Source organism: Pseudorasbora parva, chromosome 7, assembly GCF_024679245.1.
Source record: "Pseudorasbora parva isolate DD20220531a chromosome 7, ASM2467924v1, whole genome shotgun sequence".
In the NCBI taxonomy this organism is placed as follows: Eukaryota; Metazoa; Chordata; class Actinopteri; order Cypriniformes; family Gobionidae; genus Pseudorasbora; species Pseudorasbora parva.
The window spans coordinates 50,039,503-50,057,658 of record NC_090178.1 but is presented as its reverse complement, the minus strand read 5'-3'; the positions used below and the strand labels follow the sequence as shown (position 1 = coordinate 50,057,658).

General features: G+C 39.6%; 1 protein-coding gene across 1 annotated transcript in view; it reads right to left on the bottom strand.

Moving 5' to 3' along the window:
* Positions 1–11,229: 11,229 nt before the first annotated feature.
* The window catches only part of foxo6a (forkhead box O6 a), a 48,484-nt gene continuing 41,557 nt past the window's right edge, over positions 11,230–18,156 (bottom strand). Inside the window, exon 2 of the mRNA XM_067449388.1 lies at positions 11,230–12,612. Within this exon, the coding sequence (XP_067305489.1) occupies positions 11,293–12,612 (1,320 nt within the window). The 3' untranslated portion in view covers positions 11,230–11,292. The remainder of the gene's footprint in view (positions 12,613–18,156) is intronic.

The window sequence follows — 18,156 nt, the reverse complement described above, 5'->3', positions numbered from 1 at the left end:
CATTAAATTAATTATATATTCTGGAAGCAGCCCAAAGTGTCTGCAGGGTCCTAGAGCACACAGGGCCTGAGATACACACTTTCAAAAATGAATTTATATTAAAAAATCAAAAAGCGCCTACATTTTTGGGGGGTTATAACAGCTTAGACAACATATACCTATGTTTATGACTTTAAGCAGTGTTTTATGTAACTTTAAAGGGTTTCCTGTAAAATGATACCAACATTTTGAACCTAGACCACGTATGTGTGTATGGGAGGCTTTTCAATTTGGGTAGGCCAAATCCAGGCGGAAATGGCACCAGAGTAATTTAGTGTAAATACATTACTTTGTGTAAAACAAATGTCAAAGTGATGCATATCTCCAGAAAGTAGAGACTCTAAGCTTTCAAGTACCACATATGAGGTCAGAGCTCCTCCACAGACATTTAAAATTGAAAGTATATACATGACGATGTCATTCCCGACCCTGTACAGGGTCCACGGAGTTTAAGTGGTTAAAACAAACAAAAGGATGATGGTTAGTATGCAACAATGGGAAACTCATATATTCGTGCATCCATCAGACGCACACATCAACCCGATCACTTTATTCCGTATTCATGTAAACACTGCATTCGGATTCGTCAATCGGAATGAATTAATTCAGATTGAAGCAAGTTTCCATGTAAATGTACTGTTCACAAGCAAGATGTCAATGTTCAGTGTAATCTGGCAGTATTTTCAGAAGTAAAATATGGCTATGATTTTTATGACAATGTCTGAAAATACAAAAGACTGCACTTTATCTGTATGACATACAGTACATTTCAACAGTAAAATGTACACATTATTCTAGATTGGACTGGATTCACAGATACACTTTTACTGTTGGTCAGTAAAAAAATTACAGTACAATGTCATTGCGATATAAAGAAAAAGACAAGACACACATGTACGTGTGTGTGTGTGTTTGTGTGTTACATTATGTCTCTACTCTAAGTATATTAACTGTAATGTAAAATGCAAGTAGACTATTGTAAAATAGCATTACAGTAAGTGTACAGTATTACAGTATAGTAAACATTGTCTAGTTACACACCTGTTCTATCTACAAACGCTTGAATGACTGAGGACACACAAAGTTGTTCTCCCAACATTCAGCTGTACCTTTTGACCAACCTCGGCCATAAGGTCATGATTGAGAATAGTGGCCCTTACTTCATCAGAAACATCTCCATCTCTATCTCTTCCTCGGTTCTGCCTCCGTACCCTTCCACCACACACCCTGACTCCTCTTCTTCTTCCCGGCTGTTGACCCTCTTTGTTTCCTTGTTGTTCTTTCATTGTCAGAGTGTGTAACAGTGTTGTGCTCTATCTATGCTTCCCAAATGAAGGTTCATGAGATGGCATCTGAGCTATAGAGAACTGGTTGATCATTGGATGATCTAATGCTTTACGTTCCCCTTCATTAGTGAAATTCATAATTAACCTCTCCAATTCAACAAATCAGGACAAAAAAAGTATAATATAAATGTATATAAAATATTCTTGACAGTTTATGACAACTGGTTCAGCCATTTTGCATTTGATGATTTATGGCAATAATGCCTATATGTTGTGGGGTAAGACTATTCAATAGGGAACCAGTATAATATATTTTGATAAATATGACGTAAGCAATTGATAATCAATCAATCAATCAACTTTATTTATACAGCGCTTTTACAATGACGATTGTTTCAAAGTGGCTTCACAGTGTCAAACAGGATAATATTGCAACAAAATGTGATTTGGCTGTACAGTCGTTCTGGAGAAAACAGTGATGTTATCAGCTTATTTTAATTTATAATATAGCGACAATGTTGGCAGATCTGTATTATAGTTTATAGAATTAAATAAGACCTAATAAATTAATTTTATTTGTATATTCAGTTGAATAACTTAGATCATAATTTTAGTGTCCCCAACTGAGCAAGCCAAGCCAAGATAATGTAGGAAACAGCTGACACTTGCAGCTATAGGCCATAATCGATTGCACGAATGTACCAAAGCATTTGCAATTTGTTCAAAACATTGAGAAATTGTTTTTATGATGTGCACAAGTGATAATGTGGAGGTTAAAACAAGAAATTTAGTTTTGATCTGAGAAATGCACCAAAATGACTGAGAAAAACTGTAATTAATATAAGTAATATAATATAGCACAAATAGATTTAGATAAATAGTTTTCTATAACTGCTTTCCTCATAATATAATGGAAGTAATATAATATAATTAATATAATAGAGTATAAATATAATGTTTGCTATAACTGCTCTCCTCATAATATAATGCAAGTAATATAATATAATTAATATAATATAGTATAAATATAATGTTTGCTGTAACTCCTCTCTTTATAATACAATGTAATGTAATATAATTAGTATAATATAATATATGAATGTTTGCTGTAACTGCTCTCCTCATAATACAATGTAATGTAGTAATGTAATGTAATATAATTAATATAATATAGTATAAATATAATGTTTGCTGTAACTGCTCTCCTCATAATATAATGTAATTAATATGATATAATTAATATAATATAATATATAAATGTTTGCTGCAACTGCTCTCCTCATAATACAATGTAATGTAATATAATTAATATAATATAGTATAAATATAATGTTTGCTACAGCTGCTCTCCCCATAATGTAATATAATATAATGTAATATAATATAACATAATGTAATATAATATAATATAATATAATATAATATAATATAATATAATATAATATAATATAATATAATATAATATAATATAATATAATATAATATAATATAATATAATGTGGATTGGTTGCTGTGGTGATGGCTGTGTGCTCTGCTGTGCGTAACTCCCGCGCGCTGAGCGGGTGGGGGAGGGGCGGGGCTGTGGCTCATCACTGATAATATGAGAGGGAGTGGCAGAACGCAAAGTAGGAGAAAACATTTAAAACTAATAAAATCACTCATAAAAGCAAGCGATTTTGCATGTTATCACATCTTTTGTGGATTGAGTATTTGTATTGAATAAACTCATATGTGTAAATCATCACACCTACATTGACAGATTTAAATAGTTGTCCCTCCGCTTTTGGGAGAAATATATACATTTCAAATTCTCATGACGTAATTTGTCTGTCCCTTCCCCTCTTCAAACTCGCATTGGTGCTACCTGCATCATTAATACACTCCTGTAAGTTACAGTAAGTTATGTGCTGTATAGTCTCGGTGACGCGGGGGCGGGGCAGCAGCGCGATCTTCACACACACACACACTGACGAGAGCAAAACTGCGAGGATTAAAAATTTAAAAACATCGTGAGAGCTTCTGCTGGGCAAGGCAAATGAGCCTGTTTTTTTATTTAAATACTAATTATTGCAAATGTATCTATAATTATATGTGTATTATCTGTCAATTCATTCTCAATGACGCTTCCGCCATCTTTATTTATGACGTAATGGTCTCTGATTGGTCAGATCACCCGAGTCCCGCTCCCATAGTGGCTTCCTGCGTTCTGATTGGTCAGGATCCCTGAAGTGTGTATCTTTTCCGGAAGTGCAGTTCCCCTAGAGGGCGCTGTGTTATACACACTTTAGTGGGGGGGCATACACACTTTAGTACACAAATCACTTAAAACTAATTTTTTGGGACAAGTGAGATTTTAAGCCCAGACACCATTTTTGAGCATGCTGAATGGCACTATATGGTCAAACAAATGGGGACATACAAAATGTCCCCAATTTTTTAGGTGGTCCTCAGTTTACTGGTGTGTATCCTGGTGAATGTACCCAAAAGTGATATAAGTAAGTACACACACACACACACACACACACACACACACACACGCACACGCACACACGTTTGTTTTTGTGACATATGGGGACATTCCATAGGCGTGATGGTTTTTATACTGTATAAACCGTATTTCTATCCCCTTACACTGCCCCTAAACCTACCCATCACACACACACACACACACACACACACACACACACACACACACACACACACACACACGCACACGCACACACGTTTGTTTTTGTGACATATGGGGACATTCCATAGGCGTGATGGTTTTTATACTGTATAAACCGTATTTCTATCCCCTTACACTGCCCCTAAACCTACCCATCACACACACACACACACACACACACACACACACACACACACACACACACACACACACACACACACACGTTGGTCTATGTGGTTTACAGGGACTCTCCATAGGCGTAATGGTTTTTATACTGTACAAACCGTATTTCTATCCCCTTACACTGCCCCTAAACCTACCCATCACACACACACACACACACACACACACACACACACACACACACACACACACACACACACACACACACACACACACACACACACACACACACACACACACACACACACACACACACACACACAAACACACTGCCCCTAAACCTACCCATCAATGAAAACTGACACACATTATACTGACATACACTGACATACATCAACCATTGAAATGCTGTGTTTGTGTGTATTATTACAAAACTAAAAGAAACATATTCAGCCATATTATCTTCTCATTTATTCATCAGTCACGAAATGATCAAAACATTCTCTTAAAAAAAGAAATAAGCAATGTAATCAATAAACATCTTTTAAAGTCTTAAAAACTATAATACGATATTCTCAATATATTGATTTTCTTATTTTGTCCAAAACAATGAGTCTATTACCAACACAGAAAGCATCATAAAGTATCAGGACACAGACAAAGGACCAGGAAGATTGTGACATTTATTTATCATTTGTTTAGGATCCTTGTGGAAGAGTTTCCTTCGATCATGTGGTGATGTAAACTATATCAAGAGTCAACTATGCTTGTGTGTTTTAAAGGAGGTAAATATCAATCGACAACAACAACAAAAATAAAAACTGTATTAAAAATGTCACTCGATCAGTAGAAGATGGCGTTTAGAGATGGAGTTAGATACACATTTGTAATGGTGTAAAATTGACCTTTTGACCCACTGGGAAAATCAATGTCCCGTTTATTTACCACCAAAAGAAATCAAGAGTTTGGGACGGAGAATGAGACTGTGTGGTTGTTCATGATCACTCGTTCTCATGGCTATAGCTCTGAAGATATAGAAAAGGTTCTATCAGCACTACGTATCTGGAACCGCTAAAAGGTTCTATATAGACGCCTTTCTTTCCAAACGGGTCTTTCTTGTCATTATAGAACCTTTTATGCTAAAATAACCTTTTAGTGGTTCCAAATACGTAGCGCTGATAGAACCTTTTCTTCTAAGAGGGAAATATGTAGCACCAGTGAGGATCTGGGCCCAGTTTCTCAAAAGTAATCCAGTGGGATTTGGATCACGGATTGGATCAAATCTTGGAAACGGGTTTTTCTAAAGCAAAAGAGGGATTCCGAACTAAGATCTGGAGCCTGTACCATGATGGTAGTTTAACAAACTCAGGGTTACAGGATTAGTATTGAGTTAACAAAACCAAACCAATCTATTCAGGCTCAGTTGGTCCTGAGTTCAGGAGTTTAGCTGTGACATCAACAGTGAATAGCCAATCACAGGCTGTGACATCAGCAGTGAACAGCCAATCACAGGCTGTGACATCAGCAGTGAACAGCCAATCACACGCTGTGACATCAGCAGTGAACAGCCAATCACAGGCTGCAGATTGATCAGTGGAACTGAGATTCATTTCTCTCTTCTGCAGAATATTACATGATTGAAACATTTTAAGAATTTAAACAAATTTACACAGCAAGAAGAAAAAAACTGTCTATGAAAGAGGAGGACTTAAAGAGAAAACTACATTCAATGCAAAATGAAGTTAGTTTAGTTTAGTATATATATATATATATATATATATATATATATATATAGAGAGAGAGAGAGAGAGAGAGAGAGAGAGAGAGAGAGAGAGAGAGAGAGAGAGAGAGAAGTGAACAGTACGCTCAGTAAGCTTCTTTTTAAATAGCTTTATTTATTGATTTTTAAGTTTAGTTGTATGACTGTATAGGCTATTTATATTAATTTGAACTTGAAGTGCCTATCAATGATTGACTAACTAAAATGATAAATGTGTAATTGATTAAGGATATAATAATTACATCAGTTATATCTAAATCATTCAAATGTACTATTATTATAAATAAGCATTGTTAAAAGACAGACGCTTTATTCTTTAAAAACCATTTGCTATGTGGGGACCTTTAATTTGGAGGAAAAGGGGGCGTGGCTTTATTGCATTAGAGGAGAGGCGTGTCACTTTACTCACAGCTGATTGGTCCAATTTCAGTTTGAGATCTCTTATCCAGAACATAAGCTGTCCCATATTAGGTTAGCCGTGGAGCATAAGTTAGTATGGCGATGAACAGCTAGAAGGCAAACCACTTTAATGGAACCTAAAACCCAGGATTGGCACAAAATAAACTTAAACATATCTGGCTAGCCAGCTAAACCGGCTTCATGGTACTGGCCCCAGAGCATGTAATCCGATCCTACATTTGGTCTGGATCAAACCTGCCCTTTGGGTTTTACAAAACTTTGAACATGGTTTGGGATCTATTTGATCCAAAAACCAGGACTATCCTGATCCCATCAGAAGGGATTCAGCTGATTTTGAAACAGGATTTAGTATTACAGAAATTTGGTATTTGGATCACAGTGATCCAATCGTATGTTCCAATAAACATCTGGCTTAAAAGTAAGATTAAATAGGTGATCGCGGATAGCTAAACATGATGATCCAGATTAAATATTTTGAAAAACTGGGCCCTGATCACTAAAATTGAACCCTCAGATCAGCGAAACAATATGACCTCAGCAGTTTCCTTTGTTTCTGATGATCACACGTCTGACGATGACAATCATAAAATAATTATTTCCAGTCCTAAGCTGCCCTTGTGTCTCAAGCATTGCTCCTTTCTGAGGGAGAAATTATAAATATGGATTTGTTCTATGTAGTTAAAGTGCACAAGAGTACTGATTGAAGAAATGTTGTGTAATATACCTTAGATCATGGTTATATTCTCGAGATCAAACTCACCTGCCTGTAAGGATGGAGTAATCCTGAAGATTAGCTTGATTAGGGTTGGAGATAAACTTGAGGGCCAGAGTTGAGATCCCCTACATTGTGCCGGGTAACCCGGGTTCAAACTACACAATTTTATCCCGATTTGGCATTATGCGTTTGACTTTGGGTGTCGTGGGATTCGTAAACAACAATGGGCATTGGGATGTAAGAACTGATGCATCTGTGATAGACGACAGAAATATACAAACAAGTTCTCAATTTAGGATTAGAATGAATTGAACCCAAGCGCTCTTTGGTGACGTGGATGATTACATTGCGTTATCTGTCAATTAGGGTGACCCCGAACAGTCGAAGATTTGATGCATCGATATGCGGAGCCGGATTCGACCACCGATCTCACGGTCAAATCTTCAATGTAATGATTTCCCCCTGTGCTACAAGATACTCATCGTGCAGCTCTTCTGTCAGAAGCCGATTCAGAATTGAGCTCGAGTGTATGTAATGTGAGATCCTGAGACGGCGCTGAGCTTCAGTCTGGTGTGAGAGAGTGTGTGAGTGAGTGAGTGTGTGTGAGTGAGTGTGTATATAATATGTGTGTCCGGGTTGAGATCCTGAGACGACGCTGAGCTTCAGTCCGGTGTGTGACACCCTTTAGGCACAATCTGCTTAAGAACGTGCATTTAAACACACTCAAAGTGTTCTTTTCCTCTCTAGGCAGGTATTTTTTTAGGTCTATTTATGAGAGAATTTTACGAATGTTTATCCACCACATTATCTTTTATTTAAACCTAAATAAGAAAGCCATTGTCAGTTCGTCTGTCAGTTGGCAGGCAGGTTTGGTCGCTTTATTAAACTTTGTTGCTGTGTGCAGTGTGTAAAGGAATTTTTTTTTACCCTCCTGCTGACCAGTGCCCCCACCAACCCATTCACATCTACACACACACACACACACACACACACACACACACACACACACACACACACACACACACACACACACACACACACACACACACACACACACACACACACACACACACACACACACACACACACACAATTACCAGTCAACCATTAAGAGATTCGACAATTCTGATTCGAATGTATAAATCCTTAGTCTGGGACAGCCATACTGTCAATCATCATATAAGGCCCGCCCTGACATTTTGATTGGTCCGAACAGTTTCTGTTCAGGCATAATGTACTCCACCACAGATCAAGTCCAGACCGAATTGCCGACCTCAAATGTTGTGGGAGGGGCTAAATTCGGCTGGCATCCAGGCTAGAATTTATGCGCAACCTGGTGTTCCATTTAGTAGTTTTTTATGCAATATCCCAAAATACACATAAAAATAAGTGGATGGAAACACAAATAGATAATCCTAACAGACAAAAATATTGTGTAGTCTGAACCCGGCATTAGATTGTCATCATGGTTCAGTCAGCGATACTAAAGGAGGTTCACTCACAGCAAACTGGAGCAAAGAGAAACTGTAAGGGACAGAGTAGTTTTCAATACATAGACACACAACATAAAACATCGACAGAAACCGACAACATAAATCCAAAGTTGGTTTTCAAAAGAGAGCTTTTCATCTCGGTTTGATTTCAGTGTTCGCACAGTGTTTTCACCCTGAATTGTGGTGGAGTGTTTGGACCCCACTGCTGGCTGGCCTCTAGGTAGTTTGGTCTTAAAGAAAACCCCTGGGGTTAAGACTTAATTGGCTTAATGTAACTTAAATGATGTCTCTTACTGAAATATGTAGTAGAAAACCCATGAAAGGTCGTTTTATATATATTTTGGACAAAGGGGCAGCCATTTTGTTTAGGTGTGCAGTCGATGACGTCAAACGGTTGCACTCGGTAAGCGACTGACGCTACTGTTGGTATTTTTACCCACAACTCACAACTCAAACTCAAAACTTGGACCAGGGTCTTTCAAACCCCAGGGGTCCCCAGAAGGTTCTAAGCGGTCCCCAGAAAATTTCAGATAATAAAAATACAAAATGGAAAAAGTCTACCACGAGACGCTCTAGAGACTGACACTAGAGGTTGCAGCCTTTAGCCTCCTTGTTAGAGCCCTCTGACTCTCATCCCGGTGGACCCGGGTTCGAGTCCTGCTTGGAGTGGGCGGTTCGAACAGGAGGAGTTACATATATGTTTACTTTTTTGTATCTTTTTAGTGAGTTGTTTTTACTATAGTCACCTTTATCTTGCTCACTAGGGTTCTTAACGCAGTATGTTAAGAAATAGCCTGACGTCATCATACTGAACTCTAGTTTGAATATGAGTCTGATGCTCCATTGGGCTGTAATTATAGGGTGTGTTTCAACCCAACCAGCAAAGACCTCGATTGGACAGACCTACAACCAATCAGAGCAGCGGAGCGATGCATAACGTTAGTGGTCAAATGTCAACAGAACTCAACTGCACTGTGTTGCCAAGTCTACAGTTTTCCCGCCGGTTGAAGCGAACTCAATTATGTGATATATAGACCCAGGAATGCCAATTCCAGCAGCAACCTTGCCAAAGTAACACACATTTACCCCCAAACGCCTTTTTCTCCGGAGAACTGATCTGGAGAACGAATTGCCCGACCTCAAATGTTGTGTTGTATGGTGTATTTATAAAGTTACACTTACTATCTATCTAACAGTTTAAATGTTTTTTTTTCATACATAAAAATAGATGGATTTTAGGAAGTGGATCCCTCATAAAAGGTTCATCATATTTGGCGGTCTTTGGCATCATAAAGATTGAAAATCCCTTAATAGACAATGCCACATTGTGCGGCTTTTGGCTGTGATTTTTAGTCGAAGAGCAACAGGAGAAGCAACGTGTTTGAAAACGTGGTGAAAGCAACACTTTCCTAGTGACAAGAAGAGGAGAACAAACGGGAAGATGCCTGTGGACGAATAAAACTTCCAAAAGACGACCTGACGACTTTGAGGCTTTAAGTCGACCTCAGCTACTGAAAGCGCTTTCAGGCGGTGATGGATATAAGCGTGGCTTAAACTAAATGCCATTCCATTGATTTTTCCCCACAGGAAGTCTCAACGGCCCGGATATCGAGTGAAATCTACGTTGTGAAACGGCAGAGACAAGAAGCGCTAGATGCCAGGATGTAAACATGCCAACGCTTGTAGAGAATACGGGTCTTCAGGAAGATTAATTTCCTAATTTCGACCGGCAACTCAATTTGGAAACTTGTACATTAATTTCTCCTGCTTCTGTTACACTTTTGTAGGAACCATGTGATTGGTTCCTACAAAAGTGTAACAGAAGCAGGCATGGCTTATCCACCTGGCATGCTATTGGTGGGTTTAAAACAATGACGGATAGAGAAGCAATGGGTCATTGCCTGTTGATCATGCCTCTTGTGGTCTGATTGGTTCAAGGACTATCCAATTGCGTACAGAGTAATTTGAACTATGCTTGTTTATCACGCCTCTTGTGCTCTGATTGGTTAAAGGACTATCCAATTCCGTACAGTCATTTGAACTATGCCCGTTGATAACGCCTCTTGTGCTCTGATTGGTTAAAGGACTATCCAATCGCGTAGTCATTTGAACTATGCCCGTTGATAACGCCTCTTGTGCTCTGATTGGTTAAAGGACTATCCAATTGCGTACAGTCATTTGAACTATGCCCGTTGATAACGCCTCTTGTGCTCTGATTGGTTAAAGGACTATCCAATTGCGTACAGTCATTTGAACTATGCCCGTTGATAACGCCTCTTGTGCTCTGAAGGTTAAAGGACTATCCAATTGTGTGCAGATTCATTTGAACTATGCCCGTTGATAACGCCTCTTGTGCTCTGATTGGTTAAAGGACTATCCAATTGTACAGTAGAAAATACAAAGCAGACTCCCCAGACCAGTGTTTTTTAAATTTTAAATTCAATTTAAATGAAGTCAAATTTTTCACAATGTGGCATCGTCTACGTTTTTTCCGAGTTATGTTGCGGTAAAAATAGCAACAGTAGCGGCAGTCGCTCACTGAGTGCAACCATTTGACGTCATCTACTGCACACCTAAACAAAATGGCGCCCCCTTAGTCCAAAATATATATAAAACAATGTGGATTTGATTTTAATTTTTTTAAATAACATGGGTTTTCTACCACATATTTCAGTTAGAGACATAATTTAAGTTACATTAAGCCATGCAAGTCTTAACCCCAGGGGTTCCCTTTAAGAAAGATTCTTTGAGGATTCTGTGGCATTCACTTATCCAGGCACCCAGTTCTGTTTGCTGTGGCTCTGTTGTGTGCCCGTAAAGCCAAATCCCATGCCCATTCCCTGTGCCAGTGAGGAATCAAAGCTGAAATCGATCTCTTCTCCCGAGTCCATAATGTCATGTAGAAGAATAGACTCCATGTCACAGTCCAGGCTGCTATAGAATACATCCATATCCAGGTCAGGTGGCAGCCTCTCGTGTGGATGGAGCTGATTGTGGTGGTGGTGGTAATTGTGGTAAGCCGTCCCCGTCCCTTGAGGCTGATGGTACAGTCCATACGACATACTGTGCTGATGGGAATCAGAGTAAATATAGGCATGGGGTTGATGGTATGGAACTGTAGTTAGATCGGAAGGGTTTGGGGGACGCGCGGTGTGATTGTTGACTGGGGGACTATATAGGTAAGGGGCTTTATGTATGTACGACTGCATGTGTCCAACATTGGCCTGAGAGTGGACCATTTCAGGCTGAAGGTCCAAGCTTTGAATGATGTTGTGGCTGTGAAATGGCTTGGAGGAAGGGTCACCGGTAGGCTCATTATTGGGACCTCTGGATTCTGCCATCATGGAGTGGATCTCGTTCGTTTTCCCAAGAATCATGTCCTTCACAAGGCACTGGGATCCTATGGTCAGCAAACTCTGGAGGGTGCTTGTGCCTTTGAAAGCTTGCGAGTTCTCCTCAATAGTCTGCATGGAGGAATGTTGCTGAAGCATGCCTACATTCGGCTGGCTGTAACTTGCCTCGCAGTCCTTGAGGTCACTGGTGTAGTGGTAAGGAACGTGTTTATGACATGGGGATTGGTGATGCTGGTAGCTGATTGCTTTTTGGAGATCTGTAGGGCAGTGGGATGCGGGTGAATGGGCACTGGAGGGACTGGGATAGAGGTGTGGAGATGTTGAGGAGGATTTATGGCCCTCTTCAGGATCCCCTTCTGCTAGGATGGGCGACAAACGACCACTAAGAGTTGATGTCGAAGAGCTACAGAGTGAATGCAAATCGGTCCAAGTCTCGAACTCCTCCCTAGCCACCATCCCACCAGTTCCAGACTTCCCATTGGGACTGCAGTGCTCTGAAGGGCTATCCCCAATCTCTTTCCCTTTCTCTGCTTTCCCATTTGCACTCTTACGGTTTCCTCTGGCTTTCCTCTTTGAGTACTTGCAGCCGTTGTCCACTGAGGCAGCTCGGCGGCGGGGAGATTTTCCCAGCTTCCCTCCATCGGGATTCAGCATCCACCAGGAACTCTTGCCAGTTCCCTCATTCTGCACACGGATAAAACGTGTGTGCAGGGATAAGTTGTGGCGGATGGAGTTCTAGAGAAAAAAGACGGGAGTTTTAGTATAATATAATTACAACAGAGAAAATTCTTGTCCCTCGAGGCCAGGAGAGTGAGGTTTACCTGCAAAACTAGTTTACCACATGGCCTCTGATACATTAACCACATTTAACGCGTCCACAAAATAAAGAAGTATCAAGTATTGATATCAAGTCTCTCCTCTATTTATCTCTACATCAATACCCTAAAAATATACTTTCATTTTAAGTAAACTTAAGTGTATTTTCCAAGTACAGCCTACTTAATGTAGTAAGTGTACTAAAATCAATATATTACTTGTAAGTGAACCACAGATACAACAGAAAAGTCTTGTCCCTCAAGCCCAGGTGAGTGAGGTTTACCTGCAAAACTCTCTCTTTACCACATGGCCTCTGATCATTGGCGTCGGAAGCAAATAAAAAGTGGGTGGGTCCTCTCTCAATGTATTTTTACTGGATTTAAGTTAGATGCCATTTACATTAAATACAAATATACTGGCGTTTACTAAACGATTGATCGGGCCAGACAAAATTACTGAGTTATTAACCGTGGCTATAGTGTAGGGTAAGACACATGGCATCAAGTTTTGACGCTAATCGACCAGAGGTTTGAATCCGGCTTTTGTCGAACTCGCTCTGCTCCCTTTTCCCGTCACATATCAGATTGGAAAGGCATTTATTTAAAAAAAAAGTGGAAAAAAAAGGGTCTAACGTGTTTAATAATAAGTGTTTCTCAGATAGGGGTAAACAGACGTGCTGAATTAGAGACGATAAAAGTGAGTGGGTCCAATATCATGGGTCATTAAAAGTGGGTGGGTTTTGTCACAAACACATACGCACGCATGCACGCACGCACGCACGCACGCACGCACGCACGCACGCACACACACACACACACAATGGTTCTGACGCCCATGCTTCTGATACCTAAAAAAAAACAACAACAACAAAAAAAAAAAATTGTTGGCAGCCACCCCTGGCATTTTTGATTATTTTCCCAAACATGTCATGGCCCCCAGAATATTAAAGGTGCACTATGCAACTTTCCGTCCACTGGAGGGCGCCTATTCAAAACAAATGCGTAGTTTGATGACGCAAAGTGTGAGCGCAGCATCTTGGGAGATGTGGTCTTCACATCACAGCCGGTGGAAAATAGGACTCGGGCAGAAATCACGTTCATGCATGCGGTTATTAACGTTACTGTAGTGAAAAGCAGAGCAGGGCCGAGTGTTGTGGACCTGAGCACAGCTGCTGGAGCGATTGTTAAACAAATACCCGCCTCGCGAACACAGGGACTTTTATTATGACGGGACGGGACACAGTCGCCGGGCGCCTGCACTGATCCGCTCTTCCGGTTATGATTTTGAGGTAATGCAGCTCTGTTTATCATATTAGATACATTTAAGTGTGTTTAAAACGATGTTATGACGTAAGTCCGTGCGTTCACTCGTTCACACTGCTAAGAGTAAAGCGCTCCTGCCAAATAAAAGCCGAAACCGAGGGTAGCGCAGATATGACGCAATTGACAGGCGACTCCCTCAAACGCTATGCTGAAACGTCCTGGTCCTCAGTTAAAATAGCAATTTTCTCACAATTTACAAATAGTTGGAAACTTCTGGGATATTGTAGGTACTCAACTGAACAAAATATATAACACCGGCCTAGTGGTTTTTGGATATTTTACTGCAAAAATACTACATAGTGCACTTTTAAGTTGTATGAATATCTGAATTTGCAAAATCATGTTTTTGACAAAGACTGTGTCTGATGGGATTCAGAACGATGATTAAAAACAGATGGAGCCGATCGAATCCATCAACACCCCAAAGCTTCACAGTCCCAGAGTTCATCCCGGGTCCACATTTCATCCAGTAACATTTAGATAGTTTTGATTTATGTACTGTTTAACGTTGATGATCACATTATTTCACATATGCATCTGCTTATGTAAACTACTCGAATACTGTAAACTAAACTACTACAAAAATATTTTTGTCTGGATCATGTATGCAAGATTTATTAAAATGGATCTACCCACCCCCCATGCCCATATACAGTGGTATACAATCAACAGCATGATCAACTCTATGTGAAGGAGATGTGTTGCATTGTGTGAGGCAAATAGTGGTCACACCAGATTACCCCCCCCCCCCTTCCGGACCCCCCGATACAGTAAAAACACATTTCAGAGAGGCATTTTATTGTGCCTAAAGCACACCTGTGCAATACTCATGCTGTCTAATAAGCTTCATGATATGCCACACCTGTGAGGTGGATTTATTATTTTGGCAAAGGAGAAGTGCTCACTAACACAGATTTAGGCAGATTTGTGAACAATATTTGAGAGAAATAGGCCTTTTGTGTACATAGAAAAAAAACCTCGTAGATCTTTGATTTCATCTCATGAAAAATGGGGGCAAAAACAAAAGTGTTGCCGTTTATAATTTTGTTTATGCTGAGTTTGGTGACTGTAGGTAAAACTAACCCCCAACTTTAGACAAAAGGTGGCACTACAGAGCCACTCACCCACTTCCATTTTTAAGGCTTTGCCCATGTTTTCTGGCTTACTATGATTTGTGTGGTGAGTTTCATGCAATTTGAAGCATTCTAAGTGTCTCAAAAACACCCCAAAAGAATATTAAAGTTTAATGCATTGCCATAACAACAGTATTTAAGATATCAATAATCCTTTCACAGGTATCATGATAAGATTTCCAGAATCCTTTCATTATTATGAAGAAGACTGAAGCAAATCGGGTAAAAATAATAGGGCAAATTCAAAGTATTTTGAAAGTGACACACTTCCTTCCTGCGGCCAGTTGGTGGCGCTATGACTTTGACTCACAATAGTAACATTTATGTGATCGGCCTCCTACACCAAGTTTCATCCAAATTAGTCAATGTATGCAGAAGTTATAACAGACTTCCTGGATCCCTTTTTTTGCCATAAATTGGTTGCCTCACCACAACCAAACTATTCGAGATATCAAAAATCTGCTCACAATTTAGCATCCTCAATTACTTCATGCTGAACGAGTTTGGTTGTGATTGGATGAATTCCCCAGAAGTATATCAAATTGCAAAACATGTTTTTTTGTGAAAGTTGTTTAGCCAAAGAGATCTATAATTCTATGAAGTTTGGTTACTGTAGATGAAAATGCTTTTACAGACAAAAATGAAATGTAAATGCTGAAGGGTTAGAGCATAATCCCTGAATGGGTGTTTCAAGTCCAGAATTAGGTCTCAGAGGTTCATACGACACAAAAGGTTTCTTAAGGTAACAATGCAAGGAGAGTATCCATGGAAACATGAAGAAAAGAAGGGAGACGGCATTCACCCGTGGAGGTTTTGGACGGACAAACAGGGATCCTTATTATGAAGCTATCATAAAACAGTTTTCAAATGTCCCTGTTCCAAACACATCTGGAAACTGGATAATTCTCATCGATATCAAAATGAACTGTCCTGGATGTTACAGTATTGTTCAAAATAATAGCAGTACAATGTGACTAACCAGAATAATCAAGGTTTTTAGTATATTTTTTATTGCTACGTGGCAAACAAGTTACCAGTAGGTTCAGTAGATTGTCAGAAAACAAACAAGACCCAGCATTCATGATATGCACGCTCTTAAGGCTGTGCAATTGGGCAATTAGTTGAAAGGGGTGTGTTCAAAAAAATAGCAGTGTCTACCTTTGACTGTACAAACTCAAAACTATTTTGTACAAACATTTTTTTTTTCTGGGATTTAGCAATCCTGTGAATCACTAAACTAATATTTAGTTGTATGACCACAGTTTTTTAAAACTGCTTGACATCTGTGTGGCATGGAGTCAACCAACTTGTGGCACCTCTCAGCTGTTATTCCACTCCATGATTCTTTAACAACATTCCACAATTCATTCACATTTCTTGGTTTTGCTTCAGAAACAGCATTTTTGATATCACCCCACAAGTTCTCAATTGGATTAAGGTCTGGAGATTGGGCTGGCCACTCCATAACATTAATTTTGTTGGTTTGGAACCAAGACTTTGCCCGTTTACTAGTGTGTTTTGGGTCATTGTCTTGTTGAAACAACCGTTTCAAGGGCATGTCCTCTTCAGCATAGGGCAACATGACCTCTTCAAGTATTTTAACATATGCAAACTGATCCATGATCCCTGGTATGCGATAAATAGGCCCAACACCATAGTAGGAGAAACATGCCCATATCATGATGCTTGCACCTCCATGCTTCACTGTCTTCACTGTGTACTGTGGCTTGAATTCAGAGTTTGGGGGTCGTCTCACAAACTGCCTGTGGCCCTTGGACCCAAAAAGAACAATTTTACTCTCATCAGTCCACAAAATGTTCCTCCATTTCTCTTTAGGCCAGTTGATGTGTTCTTTGGCAAATTGTAACCTCTTCTGCACATGCCTTTTTTTTAACAGAGGGACTTTGCGGGGGATTCTTGAAAATAGATTAGCTTCACACAGACGTCTTCTAACTGTCACAGTACTTACAGGTAACTCCAGACTGTCTTTGATCATCCTGGAGGTGATCATTGGCTGAGCCTTTGCCATTCTGGTTATTCTTCTATCCATTTTGATGGTTGTCTTCCGTTTTCTTCCACGTCTCTCTGGTTTTGCTCTCCATTTTAAGGCATTGGAGATCATTTTAGCTGAACAGCCTATCATTTTTTGCACCTCTTTATAGGTTTTCCCCTCTCTAATAAACTTTTTAATCAAAGTACGCTGTTCTTCTGAACAATGTCTTGAACGACCCATTTTCCTCAGCTTTCAAATGCATGTTCAACAAGTGTTGTCTTCATCCTTAAATAGGGGCCACCTGATTCACACCTGTTTCTTCACAAAATTGATGACCTCAGTGATTGAATGCCACACTGCTATTTTTTTGAACACACCCCTTTCAACTAATTCAACTAATTGCCCAATTGCACAGCCTTAAGAGCGTGCATATCATGAATGCTGGGTCTCATTTGTTTTCTGAGAATCTACTGAACCTACTGGTAACTTGTTTGCCACGTAGCAATAAAAAAATATACGAAAAACCTTGATTATTCTGGTTAGTCACATTGTACTGCTATTATTTTGAACAATACTGTACATATAACTCTAGGCTAATCCTTTATGCAGAAATGGGTTAATAACTCACTGCCAAGGCTTATTAGAGGTGCACTAATTTCTGACCATGACTGAGGATGTCTTGGATAATTAATAGTGGTTAACAGATGGCTCAATAATAAGATATACTGAATGTTCATTTAGACATCATGTGTGCCGCCCAGAGGTAAATCTAAGCGTCTCTCCGAGGCATTTTCTTGAAAAACTTCCTCCCGCCGTCCAGTGGCTAAGATAACTGGCATTGACACTGTGTCTGCTCCTGTTAGACGAGAGACGAGAAGCTGTGTCAAAGGCTATACAGTCAACGGTTCACTTTCTGCAGAGCAACTAAAACACTTACAGAGGCTCTTAATTAACCACAGACTCCAGTCAGCTCATTGCACAACCTCACAGCACAAATGAACACAAAACTTACTCT